The sequence below is a fragment of the Pelophylax lessonae genome (assembly GCF_965119305.1).
Source record: "Pelophylax lessonae genome assembly, chromosome: 12".
NCBI lineage: Eukaryota > Metazoa > Chordata > Amphibia > Anura > Ranidae > Pelophylax > Pelophylax lessonae.
In genome coordinates, this window is record NC_138779.1 from 211,184,008 (window position 1) to 211,201,087 (window position 17,080).

Here is a 17,080-nt window from a genome sequence, read left to right on the forward strand (position 1 = left end):
AATAAATTAAAAAAAAAAAAGACCTTCATCACTTGTCCAGAGTAGTACAGCGTTACTATGGTAACACCATATTGCTCTGGTCAGTGTGTTAAAAAATCTTTAAAAAAAAAAACAATAAGCAAAATGTAATAAAAAAACAAAATTTGTAAAACATGTAAATAATAAAAAAAAATATATATATATATATATATATATATATATATATATATATATATATATATATATATATATATATATATATATATATATATATAGAATGACCCTGCTCACTGCCACACTGTTATGTGATAAAGCCGTACTGCACTGGTGACAGTATGTAAAAAAAAAAAAAAAAAAAAAAAAAAAATTCCCATGCCTCTTATTAAATACCTTGGACTGCCTACTTTCCAAAAAGAGGACATTTGGGGGGTATTTGTACTGTCCTGAGGTTTTCAGGCCTCATGAAATAAGATCGGCCGTCAGTACATCAGGATTGATCAATTTTCAGATATATCCCATAGTTTGTGGGCTCTATAAGTTTCACAGACTAAACATTAAACATGGATTTGGGTTATTTTTACCAAGAAATGTAGCAGAATTTTGTTTGTCCTAAATTTATGATGAAAGATAATTTGCAAAATTTTATAACAGAAACTAAGAAAAAACACTTTTTTTTCTTCAAGATTTTTAGTCTTTTTTTAGTTTATGTAATACTAAAAATCCCAGAGGTGAATAAATACCACCAAAAGAAAGCTATATGTGTGAAAAAATAACAATTTCATTTGGGTTCAGTGTTGCAGGACTGTGCGGATGTCATCGAATGTGTGACAGCGCTGAAAGCTGAAAATTGGCCTGGGCAGGAAGGGAGTGAAAATTCCCAGTATTGAAGTGGATAAAGTGGATTTCCTTCATGACCAGACCTTTTTTTAAAGTAATCTACTGAGCTGGCCAGAACCACCTCTGGAGGGAGTCTATTCCACATTTTCACAGCTCTCAGGCCTTTCACACGGGCTTTCCGATCCCTGTCAGTTTTTCAGGTGGATCGGATGCTCCATGCATCCCTATGGGGCAGCAGGGTCAATGGAGATATGTCCGCTGACACCCGCTGTTATCCGATCCGCGAAATCCGGATGGATGGAAACCCTCTTTTATATCCGTCTGCAGGATCGGATGAAAACGGACAGGAGGTCCGTTCTCATCCGATCCCCCATAGAGGAGAGCGGGGATCTGACAGCTCCATCTCTGCACAGAGAGTGGAGACGGAGCTGTCACCTGCTGCTATCTGATCCGATGTGGTCCGTGAAATCCAAACGGATGGAAACCCTATTTTCCATCTGTCTGGAGGATCGGATTAATATGAACAGGCGGTCCGTTCTCATTCGATCCCCCATAGAGGAGAGCGGGGATCTAACACCTCCATCTCTGCACAGAGAGCGGAGACGGAGCTGTCACCCACTCCTATCTGATCCGATGTGGTCCGTGAAATCCAAACGGACGGAAACCCTATTTTCCATCTGTCTGGAGGATTGGATTAATATGGACAGGCGGTCCATTCTCATTCGATCTCTCCATAGAGGAGAGGTGGGATCTCACAGCTCCGTCTCTCTGCACACAGAGCAGGGATGGAGCGGTCATCTGCCAGCTCAGAGGGGATCGATCCCCGATGAGCAAAACCGAGTCATCGGGTGCACCGCCTGTGTGAAAGGGCCTTACTGTGAAGAAAGATTTTCGTATCTGGAGATGAAATCTCTTGTCCTTAGATTGTCGGCTCCTTGAGGGCAGGGACTGATGTGACTGTACAGCATGTAAATCAGTGCTGGGTATATTGCTGGCTCTATATAAATATTGCTGGCGCTATATAAATATGGAATTTTCTGTGCCTGTGTACAGGGACGTATACCTGGAAGAAACACCGTTGCTTTATACAGTGTCAAGTCACTGCACAGCACGCAGCCTGAACTATTGGGAGGGCATGAAGAATGTAAGACAGTTGAGTGACCTAAACCTGCCCCACCCTAACAATGTCATCCCAATCCCTCCCAGTACACGAGGACAGGTCATGCCATGACTGCATCAGAACATTCCGGGGTTGTACAGGTTTTGAAATGTTTGATTTCAACACTTTATAACTGAAAGAATCAACTCGTCTGGAATGTTCTTTAAAACTTGTGACAATAAATAAATCATCGGTGTTATTTTTAAGACATGATTTGTATTGACTTATTATTGTGACATTCGATCAACAAAGAGTCCCCGCTTTCCTGTATTAGAGATCATGACAAATGTCTAAGGAAAGAACAATAGACCGAGTCTACCCAATAGGCATGGAGCCAAAAAAGTGGTAGTGTATTGGAATTGGCAGGGATAGAAACATTGCTATAGTAAGCCGGTAATCCTCCGTCCCCAGAACAACGCTGGCTACTGATCTACACACTGCAGCCATGCAACATCATAGCGTTTCAGGTGAACCCTTACAATAAACTCCCTCTATTCACTCCCTTTTATTCTGGTAAATAAACCGTAGAAAGTATTTTGTTATATCTGTCTAAGGCCCCTTTCCCACAGGCGGACCGTTCAGATCCGCCCGTCAGTTTTTCAGGCGGATCTGAATGGATGCTCCATGCATCTCTATGGGGCATCGGATGTCGGCAGAGACATGTCCACTGCCATCTGATCCGATCCGGTCCGTCAAATCTGAACCAATTGAAACCCTATTTTCCATCCGTCTGGCGGATCAGATGAGAACGGACAAGCGGTCCGTTCCCATCCGATTCCTCCATAGAGGAGAGCGGGGATCTGACACCTCTGTATCTGAACACAGAGCGGAGATGGAGCTGTCATCCGCCTGCTCAGCGGGGGATAGGCGGATTGATCCCCGCTGACCAGCATGGCTCCATCGACAGAACGGAGCCGTGTGAAAGGGGCCGAAGTGTAAAAAAAAAAAAAAAAGAAAGAAAAAAAAAAAAAAAAAAAAAGTCTTCGTGATCCTTCCAGAAATCTTGATAAACTGCTGACATTGATCAGTTACATTGTTCCCAGTTATCTCTGAGGACTAACCCCCCCCCCCCCCTCTTCTATATTCTAGTGAAGAGGAGGTGCACCATAGTCCTGTCCTAGGGTGACAACACTGCTCCTCTATAGATGCGGTGTATAAAGCATTATCCCCCTAGGACAGTGATAGGGAACCTTGGCACCCCAGATGTTTTGGAACTACATTTCCCATGATGCTCATGCACTGTAGTTGAGCATCATGGGAAATGTAGTTCCAAAACATCTGGGGTGCAAAGGTTCACCATCACTACTCTAGGACAAGAAGCATGCTATTGGCAGGATCCCCAGGTGTGGAGAAAAACCCCATAAAAACGAATGCAGCCACCTTGTTTAGGTACGGCAATATTCACAATAATCACATTTTTATTCTTGGGTTTCTTTTTGCCAACTTTGGCCCTCCAGCTGTTCAGGAACTACAATTCCCATCATGCCTAGTTATGTCTCTAAATGTCAGAGATTTACAATGCCTCATGGGAATTGTAGTTCCTGAACAGCTGGAGGGCCATAGTTTGGACATGGAAGCCTTAAGGGGTGCTAATGCGTGAATCAGAGTGATTCTTCTAGGTAAAATGTTGAGGACATCTTGTGGCTGAGAAGAGGTACTGCAGGGGACAGCTCTGAACTGAAGGTGAATATGTCAGCCTGAGCAGCATGGCTTTCCACCGAGAACTCCGATTTCCTCCCATACACCAAAGACGTGCTGGTCGGTTCATTGGCTTCTGTCTAAAACTGGCTGTAGTATGTATGTGACATAGGAACCTTAGATTGTCCCCTCCTTGAGGGCAGGGACTGATGTGACTGTAAAGCAGTGCTGCGTATATTGTTGGCACTACATAAACATTGAATACATAGAATTTCCTGTGCATGCAGCTGTAGTTTTCCAGTTGGTGACAGGAGTGCCTTAAAGAGACATTCCAGGAAAGCTATATGGTCCAGCTTGGTAACTATGTATATACCATACCTGGTCAATGTCCCCGGAAGCTGCAAATCACGGAAGTAGACCCCGCAACGCCAGAGATCTCTTGTTTCTGGGTCTCGCCCTGAGTGGTTGACCTGCTGCGCTGTGAACAAAGGAGGCTGAGCAGCTGCTCTGCTGAACACATTGTGAACCCAGGAGGTCGGCCACTTTGCTTTGCATTTTCTGAAAGAATGCATTCTCTAAAGGGTGTCCATGCAAAGTGTTGGCGGGGTGGTATTATGATTGCTTCACACCGTCCAATCCGAGAACACTTTGCATTCATTCAGAAAATGCAAAGCATATTCTAAATGGCGCGCGTGCCAAGTGGCTGACCTCCTGCGTTTAGCAGAGCAGCCGCTCAGCCTCCTTTGTTTACAGCGCAGCAAATCAGCTACTCAGGGTGAGACCCAGAAACAAGAGGACTAACGGGGTCTACTTCAGAGATTTCCAGGAGCATAGGACAGGTATGGTATTATCTATATTTACATTGATCAAAACTGAACCAATGTAACTTTATATAAAATATCCATACCAGGAACCACATACAGTAACTGGAATACAATATTTTGAAATATTGTGAATATTTAACCCCTTGGAGCCGGCGGATGCTGGCCCCTTAGGGGGGTTTTACATGCCCGGAGGTGGGGCAGGGCTTAAGGCCATGTGTTTGGCTGTCACATGATCCACCAGGCGCCGGTAACTATGCCAGGAGCGCACAGGACGCACACTCTCAGCACAGCGGTTTGCACTAATGCACACAAATATGCAGCCCCTCTGCGCCAAGGCCTGGCCACCAAGAGGCCGCATATTTGTGTGCAGCCGGCGCCAAGGCGTTAAAGTGGAAGTCTATTTTTTTTTGTACCCAACAGTATGCCTATAATAAGGCCTTACCTGTAGGTACTGTGAATATCTCCTAAACTTGCACCGTTTAGGAGATATTCAGAGTGAATGCAGCCGATGACATCATCTTACCGTGCCGGACTTTCAGAGCCCGTGCCGTTAAATGGCGGCTCCTGCGCGCATGCATCCACTCACATCGCCAGAGCCCGCAAACCCCGGAAGAAACACCGGTCTCAGCAGTGAGGGGGCGCCGCTGGAGGGCTTTGTTCTAAAGTATTTAACCACTTGCCGACCGCCGCAAGTAGATATACTGCAGCGGTCAGCCCCTCACAGGCAAAGTGACGTATATATACACAACACTAGCCTGTGAGGCTCTGGGGAGCGAGCGCGCGCCGCCTGAGGCGCGGTCACGGACCCCCCCCCGCGCGTGTGACCGGCGGACCCGATGTCCGCCGGTCACTCTGCGATCGTCGCTGCAGAGGGAGAAAGTCAGGCGGCTAATGTAAACAAGCCGCCTGTCATTCTCCCCTGTGTAAGAATAGTGATCATACGGTTCTACTATGTAGAACCGTTGATCACTGTTCCTACAGCTCAAGCCACAGCCAATCACAGTTAGAATCACGCCCCTAGGGACACACATAACCCCTCCCTCTCAAAAAAAAGTTAACCCCTTCACTACCAGTGTCATTTTACAGTAACAGTGCATATGTATAGCACTGATTACTGTAGAAATGTCACTGGTAACCCCAAAAATGTCAGTCAAGGATCCGATCTGTCCACCGCAATGTCGCAGTCCCGCAAAAAAAAAAAAAAAAAAAAATCGCAGATCGCCGCCATTACGCGTTAAAAAAAAAAAAAAAACAGCAAAAATGACAAAAATCTTTCCCTTTGTCAGTAAACGCGATAACTTTTGCGCAAACCAATCAAAATACGCTTTTTGCCATTTTTTTTTACCAAACATATGTAGCAGAAAACAAATTGGCTGAAAAGGTTAAATAATTTTGATTTTTACATTTTTTTGGGGGGAATTTCATATAAAAAAATGTGAAAAATATTGTTATTTTTGCAAAATTGACGCTCTTTTTTTGTTTATAGCGCATGATCAAAAAATCGCACAGGTGATCAAATACCACCAAAAGAAAGCTCTGTTTGTGGGAAAAAAAGGACGTCAAATTTGTTTAGGTACAGCGTCACACGACCGCGCAATTGTCCGTTAAATTCACGCAGTGCCGAATCGCAAAATAGGTCCTGGTCAGGAAGGGGGTAAAATCTTCCGGGGCTTAAGTGGTTAAGTAGAATTCCAGACAAAACAACTCTTTAAAACACTCCCTCCTCCCCCCTCCTATGCGAATTAACCAGTATAAGATAGAGGTATGTACACCTTTTTTTTTTTTTCAGTCCGGTCATGTGATCTGGCTTCCCCTGTGTTAGTCAGTGCTGGCTGCAGGGGAGTGGAGGGAGAGGTGACAACCAATGGGCCATAGAAGCCTACGGGTGACGTCACCACGCCAGGCATTGTTGAGCGATCTCTTCTCTTCCCTGCAACTGCCTCTTGCTGATACAGAGAGATCGTGTGACCGAACCGGAGAGGCCTGAGTAAAATACAAAGATCTTTCTTAGCCCCTGTTCACACTGCTGTGACTTTGTATCCAACATCCCTGTGCGACTTCATCATAGCTTGCATACGACTTCAGTCAATGCAAGTCATGTTGAGGTCACACCAAAGTAGTGCAGGAAGCTCAGAGTCGCACTGATCAGAACGGTTCCATTACCATTAACAGGGCGCGATTTATTATGTGACTTCGAACTCTCAAGTCACCGCAGTGTGAACGGGGCTTACACAGATTAGTCAGAACAGGTGTTAGGAGGGGGGACGGAGCATTTCTAAGAGTAGTTAGGTTTTACCTGGAATTCTGAATTCTACTTTAAGTCTTACATTTTCTAAATTGTTGTAGCAGTCAGATGTGTGACTTGCATGTGATTATTGCATAACACGGTACAAGTAGAGGATGAAGAGATTAACATATTTCACCTTCCCAGCCTTAAACACATTCTGTGAGCTTGTGACCAAAGGAAACCAGTCAGGACCGGTGACTGTTTAGGCAATAATACAATAATTCTATGTGGCCTCAGGAGTCGCTGACATTCAGCAAACAGGGCGCCTCAGTAGCCGGCTGACCTTTGGGAGGATTCAGTGCAGAACCTGCGAGGGTTACCAATCACTGCTTCCCCCTATAAATCATCACCGCTGAGACCGATGAGGCCTGCGATTTCAGCAGGAAGACCTGGAAACCCGTCTGTGTACACAAAACGGCAACTACAGAACATGTGTATGAGGCCAAAGTGTGCACCGGGGGGGGCACATCCCTCAGCTCACCCTGTCCTCTTACCGTCTGGGGTTTTGCTCGTTCCCTTTGTCGTGTCCGTGTTTTATCATTTTGTATCTTCCATGCCGAATCGATGGTCGGGATATCAACTGACCGCTGAGTGCAACTCTGTGAGATCCAAGACAAAATAAATCCACATTAAATGAGGAATTCACTTCTTAAAGCTCCCAATGCCTGGTGCTACACTTTGCCCACCAGCCCCCCCCCCCTCCTCTGAGCACCCCCCCCCCCCAGGATGTTTTTTTAACATTTATTATAATTAACCTTTTACAATATCTTTAGAACAGTCACATGATGCTGCAGGGTGATACTACACCGTGCAGATGCTTCCTTACACAGTGAATTCAGGCTATTGGGGTGACGCCCCCCTATGGGGGTGGGCAGAGAGCCCTCCGAATCCCTACACTGTGAATTAAGGTTGTTGGGGTGACACTCCTTGTGGGGTTGGGGCAGAGAACCCTCTGCATCCTTCCACAGTGAATTCAGGGTGTTGGGGTGATGCCCCCTATCGGGGTGGGGCAGAGAGCCCTCTGAATCCCTACACAGTGAATTCAGGGTGTTGGGGTGACACTCCTTGTGGGGTTGGGGCAGAGAGCCCTCAGAATCCCTACACGGTGAATTAAGGGTGTTGGGGGTGACACTCCTTGTGGGATTGGGGCAGAGAGCCCTCTGCATCCTTGCACAGTGAATTCAGGGTGCTGGGGTGACGCCCCCTATGGGGGTGGGGCAGAGAGCCCTCTGCATCCTTGCACAGTGAATTCAGGGTGTTGGGGTGACGCCCCCTATGTGGGTGGGGCAGAGAGCCCTCTGAATCCCTACACGGTGAATTAAGGGTGTTGGGGTGACACTCCTTGTGAGGTTGGGGCAGAGAGCCCTCTGCCTCCTTACACAGTGAATTCAGGGTGTTGGGGTGACGCCCCCTATGCGGGTGGGGCCCTGGGGACCGGAGGTGAGAAACACTGCTCTATCTTTCATTGACGGAAGCCGTTCTCTCCGATTATCAGTAGGGTAATACTGCCCCCTACAGGATATGAATCAGAGAGAACTGCGTCTGTCAATGAACTTAAGAGAAAAGGATTTTACGGTGTCAAAAATCCAGTTTTTTTTTATAACAGAAAGTAGAAAATATCTTATAAAAAAAATAAAATAATAAGGCCTTTTTGCTTTTTTTTTTTTTTTTTAAATTGCAAAAAAAAAAAAAAAAAAAAAAAAAAAAAAAAAAAAGACCCCGGTGGTGATCAAATACCACTAAAAAAAGCTCCATTTGTGTGAAATAAATTTTATTTGGGCACAGAGTTGCATGAATGCGCAATTGCAAGCAAGTAGAACAGTGCTGAATAGCAAAAGATTTTCTGGTCATAAAAGGGGGCAAAACCGCCGGAGGTCAAGTGGTTAAAAAAAAAAAGCAAAGTGACTGAGCCTCTGAAATGATAATAAAACAGCCAGTCCACGTCTAGTTCAGGACTTTCATTCCCATTTCTATAAATGACAGCAGTCCAGAAATATCTGAAGAAAAGCCACAAATGACGCGTACGGTAAAAAAAAGGTGTGAGGAACTATAATAGAAACCATGAAAAAATGTGGCTTTACATGTAATAAAGGCAGGGCTGCTGTTTAGATAAACAATGCTGTAGAAATATACAGATAAGGTTCAGCTCTGCATTGCACAATCACATGATTTCCTCATCGTGACAAATCATGACATCGTGAGATGACAGCTGAAAAGGAAAATGCCACGTCTGTCTGAGCTTTGCATTGAGAAAGGTGCGGGACTCACCTGACTGCTATGTCATCGTCCTCACCGCCCCAGCCCCAGTAGTTGTTGGGAAAACCGTTCATTTTCATGTACTGCTCAGGGGAGAGTGCCGAGACTCCCCCGAAATAGGATTTATAAGGCAACCTGGAAGAGAGGAAAAAAAAGAGTGACCTCATGAATTCAACCGCTTCCAATCCGAGCCAATCCTGACACTTCGCTCCTACATGGAAAAATCTATTATTTGCTAGAAAATTACTTTGAACCCCCAAATTATATACACACACACACTAACAGCATCTCACAATAGTGAGTACACCCCTCACATTTCTGTAAATATTTTATTCTATCTTTTCATGTGACAACACTGAAGAAATGACACTTTGCTACAATGTAAAGTAGTGAGTGTACAGCTTGTATAACAGTGTAAATTTGCTGCCCCCTCAAAATAACTCAACACACAGCCATTAATGTCTAAACCGCTGGCAACAAAAGTGAGTACACCCCCAAGTAAAAATGTCCACATTGGGCCCAATTAGCCATTTTCTCTCCCCGATGTCATGTGACTCGTTAGTGTTACAAGGTCTCAGGTGTGAATGGGGAGCAGGTGTGTTATATTTGGTGTTATCGCTCTCACTCTCTCATACTGGTCACTGGAAGTTCAACATGGCTCCTCATGGCAAAGAACTCTAAGTATCTGAAAAAAAGAATTGTGGCTCTACATAAAGATGGCCTAGGCTATAAGAAGATTGCCAAGACCCTGAAACTGAGCTGCAGCATGAAGGCCAAGACCATACAGGACAGGTTCCACTCAGATCAAGCCTCGCCATGGTCGATCAAAGAAGTTGAGTGCACGTGCTCAGTGTCATATCTTTTGGAAAAAGAGGTATGAGTGCTGCCAGCATTGCTGCAGAGGTTGAAGGGGTGGGGGGTCAGCCTGTCAGTGCTCAGACCATACGCCGCACACTGCATCAAATTGCCCTGCATGGCTGTCATCCCAGAAGGAAGCCTCTTCTAAAGATGATGCACAAGAAAGCCCGCAAACAAGCAGACTAAGGACATGGATTACTGGAACCATCTCCTGTGGTCTGATGAGACCAAATTAAACTTTTTTGGTTCAGATGGTGTCAAGCGTGTGTGGCAGCAACCAGGTGAGGAGTACAAAGACAAGCGTGTCTCACCTCCAGTCAAGCATGGTGGTGGGAGTGTCATGGTCTGGGGCTGCACGAGTGCTGCCGGCACTGGGGAGCTACAGTTCATTGAGGGAACCATGAATGCCAACATGTACTGTGACATACTGACGCAGAGCATGATCCCCTCCCTTCAGAGACTGGGCCGCAGGGCAGTATTCCAACATGATAACGACCCCAAACACAACTCCAAGATGACGACTGCCTTGTTAAAGAAGCTGAGGGTAAAGGTGATGGACTGGCCAAGCATGTCTCCAGACCTAAACCCTATTGAGCATCTGTGGGGATCCTCAAACAGAAGGTGGAGGAGCGCAAGGTCTCTAATATCCACCAGCTCTGTGATGTCGTCATGGAGGAGTGGAAGAGGACTCCAGTGGTAACCTGTGAAGCTCTGGTGAACTCCTTTCCCAAGAGGGTTAAGGCAGTGCTGGAAAATAATGGTGGCCACACAAAATATTGACACTTTGGGCCCAATCACTTAGGGGTGTACTCAATTTTGTTTCCAGTGGTTTAGACATTAATGGCTGTGTGTGGACCAACTGATCCGCCAGCTCCGCAAAAGGCAGGGGGAAGTGGTTTCCCCTCCAGGTCCCGGCGTAAATGTTTAGCCCATTCAGTCAGAATTTGCGACACCAAGGCAATAGTAAATACCGGCCTAACTGCCGAACCAACCACAGTGAACATATGACGGGCCAGAGTCTCCGCCCTCCTATCAGCCGGATCTTTAAAGGCCGGGAACTCCTCAACCGGAATTAAGGTAGCTTTATTTAACCTGCGAGACCACTACAGATGGGACCGTCCACTTTTTAAGCAGGGAATTCTCATAAGGATACCGCATAGCAAAAACGCTTACAGAACACAAGAGTGCGTTTTGGACAACCCCTCTGTTTTGCGACAATGTTTTTTCAAAGCAGTGAGCATGCATTGCACTCAAAGAGGGATAGCAGGTGGATGGATCTTGCACATCTATATATATATATATATATATATATATATATATATATATATATATATATATATATATATATATATATATATATATATATATATATATATATATATATAAAATATATATATAATAGATAGGAATTCACTTTTTCACATTGTTGTTGGCAATTTTGATTTGCAGTGCACTGTTTGGCACAAATCCTTTGTTTTAAACTAATCACAATGTTTTTTTGGTTCTAGGTTTGTTGTAATGATATCTCCTGGTTTATTGATCTCAATAGGATTATGAATTAGAATTACTAATTTATTAATAAATAATTAGAATTGCTACACATTGATGTTTTCATAGAATAGCGCACCACTTTCACATTATTATTTACTGAGGAATATATTAAAGGCTTTGTGTCTGGAGTTCTGCTTTAGGGCTTCAAATACAGTTTTGTTCCTCTAACTTATAAGAGTTGTCACTGTTCCAGGTATTTAGCACGCACTGAAAATGGAGCTTTACCCCAAAGGAGAAGTTCCACTTTAAGTCCTCCTCCTTCTGCCACATTTGGAAGGGTATTTTTTTTCTTGGGAGGGACGGAGGTTCAGATCGCCTAGGGCCGTGGACCAATGATGGCACATGAGAAAATTTTGGTGGCCCTCGGGGGGGTTCTGTCGCAAATCAACATTGTGGTGGATATATACCTCCCAATGTTGTGTGCAAGGTTGTTCTCAATGCGCGGGTATCAATGCGTGCTGTCGGCACACATGGATACCCAATACCTCCTCTGTAGTTCCGACTCCTGTGAACTCAGAGGGAGGTGCCAGGAGTAGTGCCAAGAGCGGGCAGTGAAGGAGGGGGGACTTAAAATGGCAGTGCTGATCACAGAAAGAGCACGGAGCTAAAGCCTATGGCTGTATAAGGAGGTGAGATCCAATGAGGAGTCTGTTTATTAGATTGTGTGTATAAGGCAGCAGTGTGATCCAGGGGGAGGGGGGCAGAGAGCCGGAGCATTGTGTGTATAAGGCAGCAGTGTAATCTAGGGGAGGGAGGCAGAGAGCCAGAGCATTGTGTGTATAAGGCAGCAGTGTGATCCAGGGGGAGAGAGCCGGAGCATTGTGTGTATAAGGCAGCAATGTAAACTAGGGGAGGGAGGCAGGGAGCCAGAGCATTGTGTGTACAAGGCAGCAGTGTGATCCGGGGGGAGGGGGGCACAGAGCCGGAGCATTGTGTATAAGGCAGCAGTGTAATCTAGGGGAGAGAGGCAGAGAGCCAGAGCATTGTGTGTATAAGGCAGCAGTGTGATCCAGGGGAGAGGGGCAAAGAGCAAGAGCATTGTGTGTATAAGGCGGCAGTGTGATCCAGGGGGAGGGGGGCACAGAGCCAGAGCATTGTGTATAAGGCAGCAGTGTGATCCGGGGGGAGGGGGGCAGAGAGCCAGAGCATTGTGTGTATAAGGCAGCAGTGTGATCCGGGGGGAGGGGGGCACAAAACCGGAGCATTGTGTATAAGGCAGCAGTGTAATCTAGGGGAGAGGGGCAGAGAGCCGGAGCATTGTGTATAAGGCAGCAATGTGATCCAGGGGGAGAGGGGCAGAGAGCTGGAGCATTGTGTGTATAAGACATGTAAAATTAATGTTAGTGGTCCGTGGGATTCAAAATTGTGAGTTTAGTAGTCTATGAGGTCTGAAAGGTTAGCGACCACTGGCCTAGGCAATCCGAATAGAAGTTCTCCTTTCTCCCTTCCTCCTTGCAGTCTTCTGGGACATGTCACAGGTCCCAGAAGACTGCAGGATCATTCACACAGGGCAGCACAGCTCACACATGTGCAGTTGGCGGTGAAGCCACAAGCAGCACAGCCAGCTACCCACAGTTAAGATGCCAGCGTCGGGGAACTGAAGGCTAGTCAAGAACTAGCGAGGGCGAGGAAAGGGCTGGATCCCTGGACAGGTAAGTGTCCTGCTATTAAAAGTCAGCAGCTACAGGATTTTTAGCTGCTGACTTATTTTTTTTTCCATATTGGAGAACCATTAAGTATTCAGCAAGCATTTTCAGGTACTCTCTTAAGACACTTTGTGAATACACACATTAGTACCTGTCCCACCTTTCCTTCATAAAAGAAGCAGCAAATTATCATAAATGAATCATAAAAGAATTTCCAAACTGCTGTCAGACTCACTCTAGAAACCCAAGAACTAATAACCCTGCAATCATCCCAGGTGGAGTGCAGTGAGGTCACCTCCATAAATGTGTGTTGTATGATGGGGGCCTCGGGGTGAAGGAACATTAATAAACAGAACCGAGAAAATGAAAACTATTCACTGCTGCACTTGCTTTCGAAAAAGATTTGCACTACCTTCCCATTACCCATAAAATCAAGAAAACCATTAAAAACAAAAAAAGTAAAATCAAGAAATGTAATAAAACTGCAGCTGGGATGGAAAATGTGATAGTTCTCCAGAATACTGGGGATTTGGTCAGAGACAGAGCAGCTTACTTGTATCCAAACTTGTCCATGGCGATGGAGGCGTGCTTGGGGAACCGGTCACAGGTGTACAGGTTGTGATCGTCCTCGGGGATGAGGTCCACGTCATGGAAGAATAAGCAGTCCCAGTCCTCGTCCTTCATGGCTTCTTTAAAACCCACATTCAGCAATTTTGCGCGGTTGAAGGTAGCATTCCCGGCCTGCAGAGACAGAGATCATCAACTACAAGGGAACAGCAACTGATAAGAGCAAATATAGAAAATACTCTGCACTGCTGAAGGCCCCACTCTCCTCTCCTGAAATACTCTGCACTCCTGGAGGACTATACTACTTTCTCTAGACCACCACTCTCCTCTCCTGAAATACTCTTAACTGCTGAAGGTCCCTGCTCCTTCTATAACTCTCCTCTCCTGAAATACTCTGCTCTGCTGGGGGGCTCTGCTCCTTCCTCTAATTCTCCTCTCCTGAAATACTCTGCACTCCTGGAGGACTCTGCTCCTTCCCCTATCCCACTCTCCTCTGCTGAAATACTCTGCACTGCTGGAGGACTCTGCTCCTTCCTCTATCTAACTCTCCTCACCGGAAATACTCTGCTCTGCTGGAGGACTCTGCTCCTTCCTCTAATTCTCCTCTCCTGAAATACTCTATTGCTTCCTCTAATTCTCCTCTCCTGAAATACTCTGCATTGCTGGGGGACTCTGCTCCTTCCTCTATCTAACTCTCCTCACCGGAAATACTCTGCTCTGCTGGAGGACTCTGCTCCTTCCTCTATCTAACTCTCCTCACCGGAAATACTCTGCTCTGCTGGAGGACTCTGCTGCTTCCTCTAATTCTCCTCTCCTGAAATACTCTGCTGCTTCCTCTAATTCTCCTCTCCTGAAATACTCTGCATTGCTGGAGGACTCTGCTCCTTCCTCTATCTAACTCTCCTCACCAGAAATACTCTGCTCTGCTGGAGGACTCTGCTCCTTCCTCTGTCTAACTCTCCTCACCGGAAATACTCTGCTCTGCTGGAGGACTCTGCTCCTTCCTCTATAACTCTCCTCTGCTGAAATACTCTGCACTGCGAAAGTCCCCGCTCCTGTCTCTATCCCACTCTCCTCTCCTGAAATACTCTGCCCTGCTGGCGGACTCTGCTCCTTTCTCCAATTCTCCTCTATCCCACTCTCCTCTCCTATAATACTCTTCTCCTTCCTCCGTCAGGTTGTGTTCTTTGTACCCCAATACAGGATCTTTACAATTCATTTTTGTTCCCCTTCCTCTATGTTGTCCAAAAAGAGGTAAATTCTAAATATCAGCTATTATATTATTATTATTATTATTATTATTATACAGGATTCATATAGTGGCAACAGTTTGCCCAGCGCTGTACAACATAAGGGGGGCAGTACAATTACAGTTCAATATAGAAGGTATATGGAGCTCCAGAACCCAGACACAGAGGGACTATAAGGTGTATATACCGTATACTCCGCTGAGCTGCTAAAAAATATATCAGGAAAAAAGTGGAAATCACAGCCAACAAAATGTAGCAAAACGCATTCTAATAATCTACATGTCCCCTGAACGCACGGAGATGCCATTTTTGTTGGATTTGTTAATGCCGGCAGTTGTATTTTCCACCTTTCCTGTTATTTTTGTGGCTCTTTGTTGCTCCGGCGGTATCCGGGGTTATATTTGGGGTTTCGGGGACAGATAATACTGGATGGTTGGCACTCAGATAAGAAGGGAAGGATGATAGGAGTCGTATTAGATAAGAAGGGAAGGATGATAAGAGTCGTATTATAAAAGCTCTTTATATGGTAGCTGGGGGAAACCAGAAACAAACAGACAGTAAAAGGACAATGCAAGAGGCTGAGCTCTCATTTCATTGGGTAATTCAGGATTAGCAGGAAAACTGACGTCTTTCCCAACCCCTGATAGATAACCAGCTATTCAGGAGAATCTGGTTTATTTTTGGTAAACATTGTAAATGTCATTGATGGGTTAAAGGCAACCTGGTGACCTGAAAAGGCCTCAACTCCCCCCCCCCCCCCCAACAATAATTACTCCAGGCATAAACCGGACTGATAAGAAATGAGATAGCAGAGCACATGTCTCACCAACTCATAATAGGCTGATTGTTCAGATCAAAGGCAATTAAAAATCCTGCAGCCACAAAGGTCCGATGATCTGCCAGAATCCAGTGAGCTCCCAACCTTTGGTGAACCCTACTTCTGCTTCCTTGAAACCCCCCAGCAGTAATATCAAGTAATATCAGCCCAGTTCTCCCTGTGGGACTGCAGAACCCCCCCCCCCTGTGTAATGGCAACGAGGTGTCTTCAGTCCAGTAGGGGTGTAGGAGGGGTCTGTATTCCAGATGGAAAAATCTGTAGTCCAGCAGGAGTGTAGGAGGGGTCTGCAGTCTATTAGGGAAGTAGGAGGTGTCTGTATTCCAGTTGGAGGTGACTGTAGTCTAGTTGGAGGGGACTATAGTCCAGTCAGAGGGGTCTATAACCCAGTAGAGGAATATAAATTGTTTGTAGTGCAGTAGGGGAGTAGGAAGTGTCTGTAGTCCAGTTGGAGATTTCTGTGGTGCAGTAAGGGAGATGGAGGTATCTGTAGTCCATGTAGAGAGGTCTGTAGTCCAGTTGGAGATTTCTGTAGTGCAGTAGGGGAGATGGAGGTGTCTGTAGTCCAGTAGGGGAGATGGAGGTGTCTGTAGTCCAGTAGGGGAGATGGAGGTGTCTGTAGTCCAGTAGGGGAGATGGAGGTTTCTGTAGTCCAGTAGGGGAGATGGAGGTGTCTGTAGTCCAGTAGGGGAGATGGAGGTGTCTGTAGTCCAGTAGGGGAGATGGAGGTGTCTGTAGTCCAGTTGGAGAGATGGAGGTGTCTGTAGTCCAGTTGGAGAGATGGAGGTGTCTGCAGCCTAGTTGGAGATGTCTGTAGGAGAGTAGAATGGGTTTGTAGTCGAGTTGGAGGTGTCTGTAATCCGGTAGGGGAGTAGGAAGTGTCTGTAGTCCAGTTGAAGATTTCTGTAGCACAGTAAGGGAGATGGAGGGGTCTGTAGTCCAGGTAAAGATGTATGTAGTCCAGTAGGGGAATAGGAGAATAGGAGGTGTCTGTAGTCCAGTTGGAGATGTCAGAAGTCCAGTAGGGGGAGGTGGAGGTGTCTGCAGTCTAGTTGGAGATGTCTGTAGAGGAGTAGGATGTGTTTGTAGTCCAGTTGGAGATGTCTGTAGAGGAGTAGGATGTGTTTGTAGTCCAGTTGGAGATGTCTGTAATCCAGTAGGGGGGTAGGAAGTGTCTGTAGTCCAGTTGGAGATTTCTGTATCCAGTAGAGGAGTCAAAGGAGTCTATAATCCATTTAGAGGGTTCTGTAGTCCAGTAGGGGAGGAGAAGGGGGGTCTGTAGTCCAGTAGGGGAGGAGAAGGGGTCTGTAGTCCAGTAGGGGAGGAGAAGGGGTCTGTAGTCAAGTGGAATATGTCTGTAAGGCAGTAGAAGGTCTCTGTAGTCCAGTTGGAG

The 17,080-nt window shown here is 45.9% G+C and overlaps 1 protein-coding gene across 1 annotated transcript in view; it reads right to left on the minus strand.

Annotated features, from left to right (window-relative positions):
- LOC309568034 (beta-1,4-galactosyltransferase 3-like) overlaps window positions 1-17,080 on the minus strand; it is a 58,406-nt gene that overhangs the window by 1,067 nt on the left and 40,259 nt on the right. The window contains exons 3-5 of the mRNA XM_082273612.1: window positions 13,589-13,776; window positions 8,993-9,115; window positions 7,219-7,323 (exon numbers count right to left, since the gene is read on the minus strand). Coding sequence (XP_082129738.1) covers window positions 7,219-7,323; window positions 8,993-9,115; window positions 13,589-13,776 — 416 coding nt within the window. The remainder of the gene's footprint in view (window positions 1-7,218; window positions 7,324-8,992; window positions 9,116-13,588; window positions 13,777-17,080) is intronic.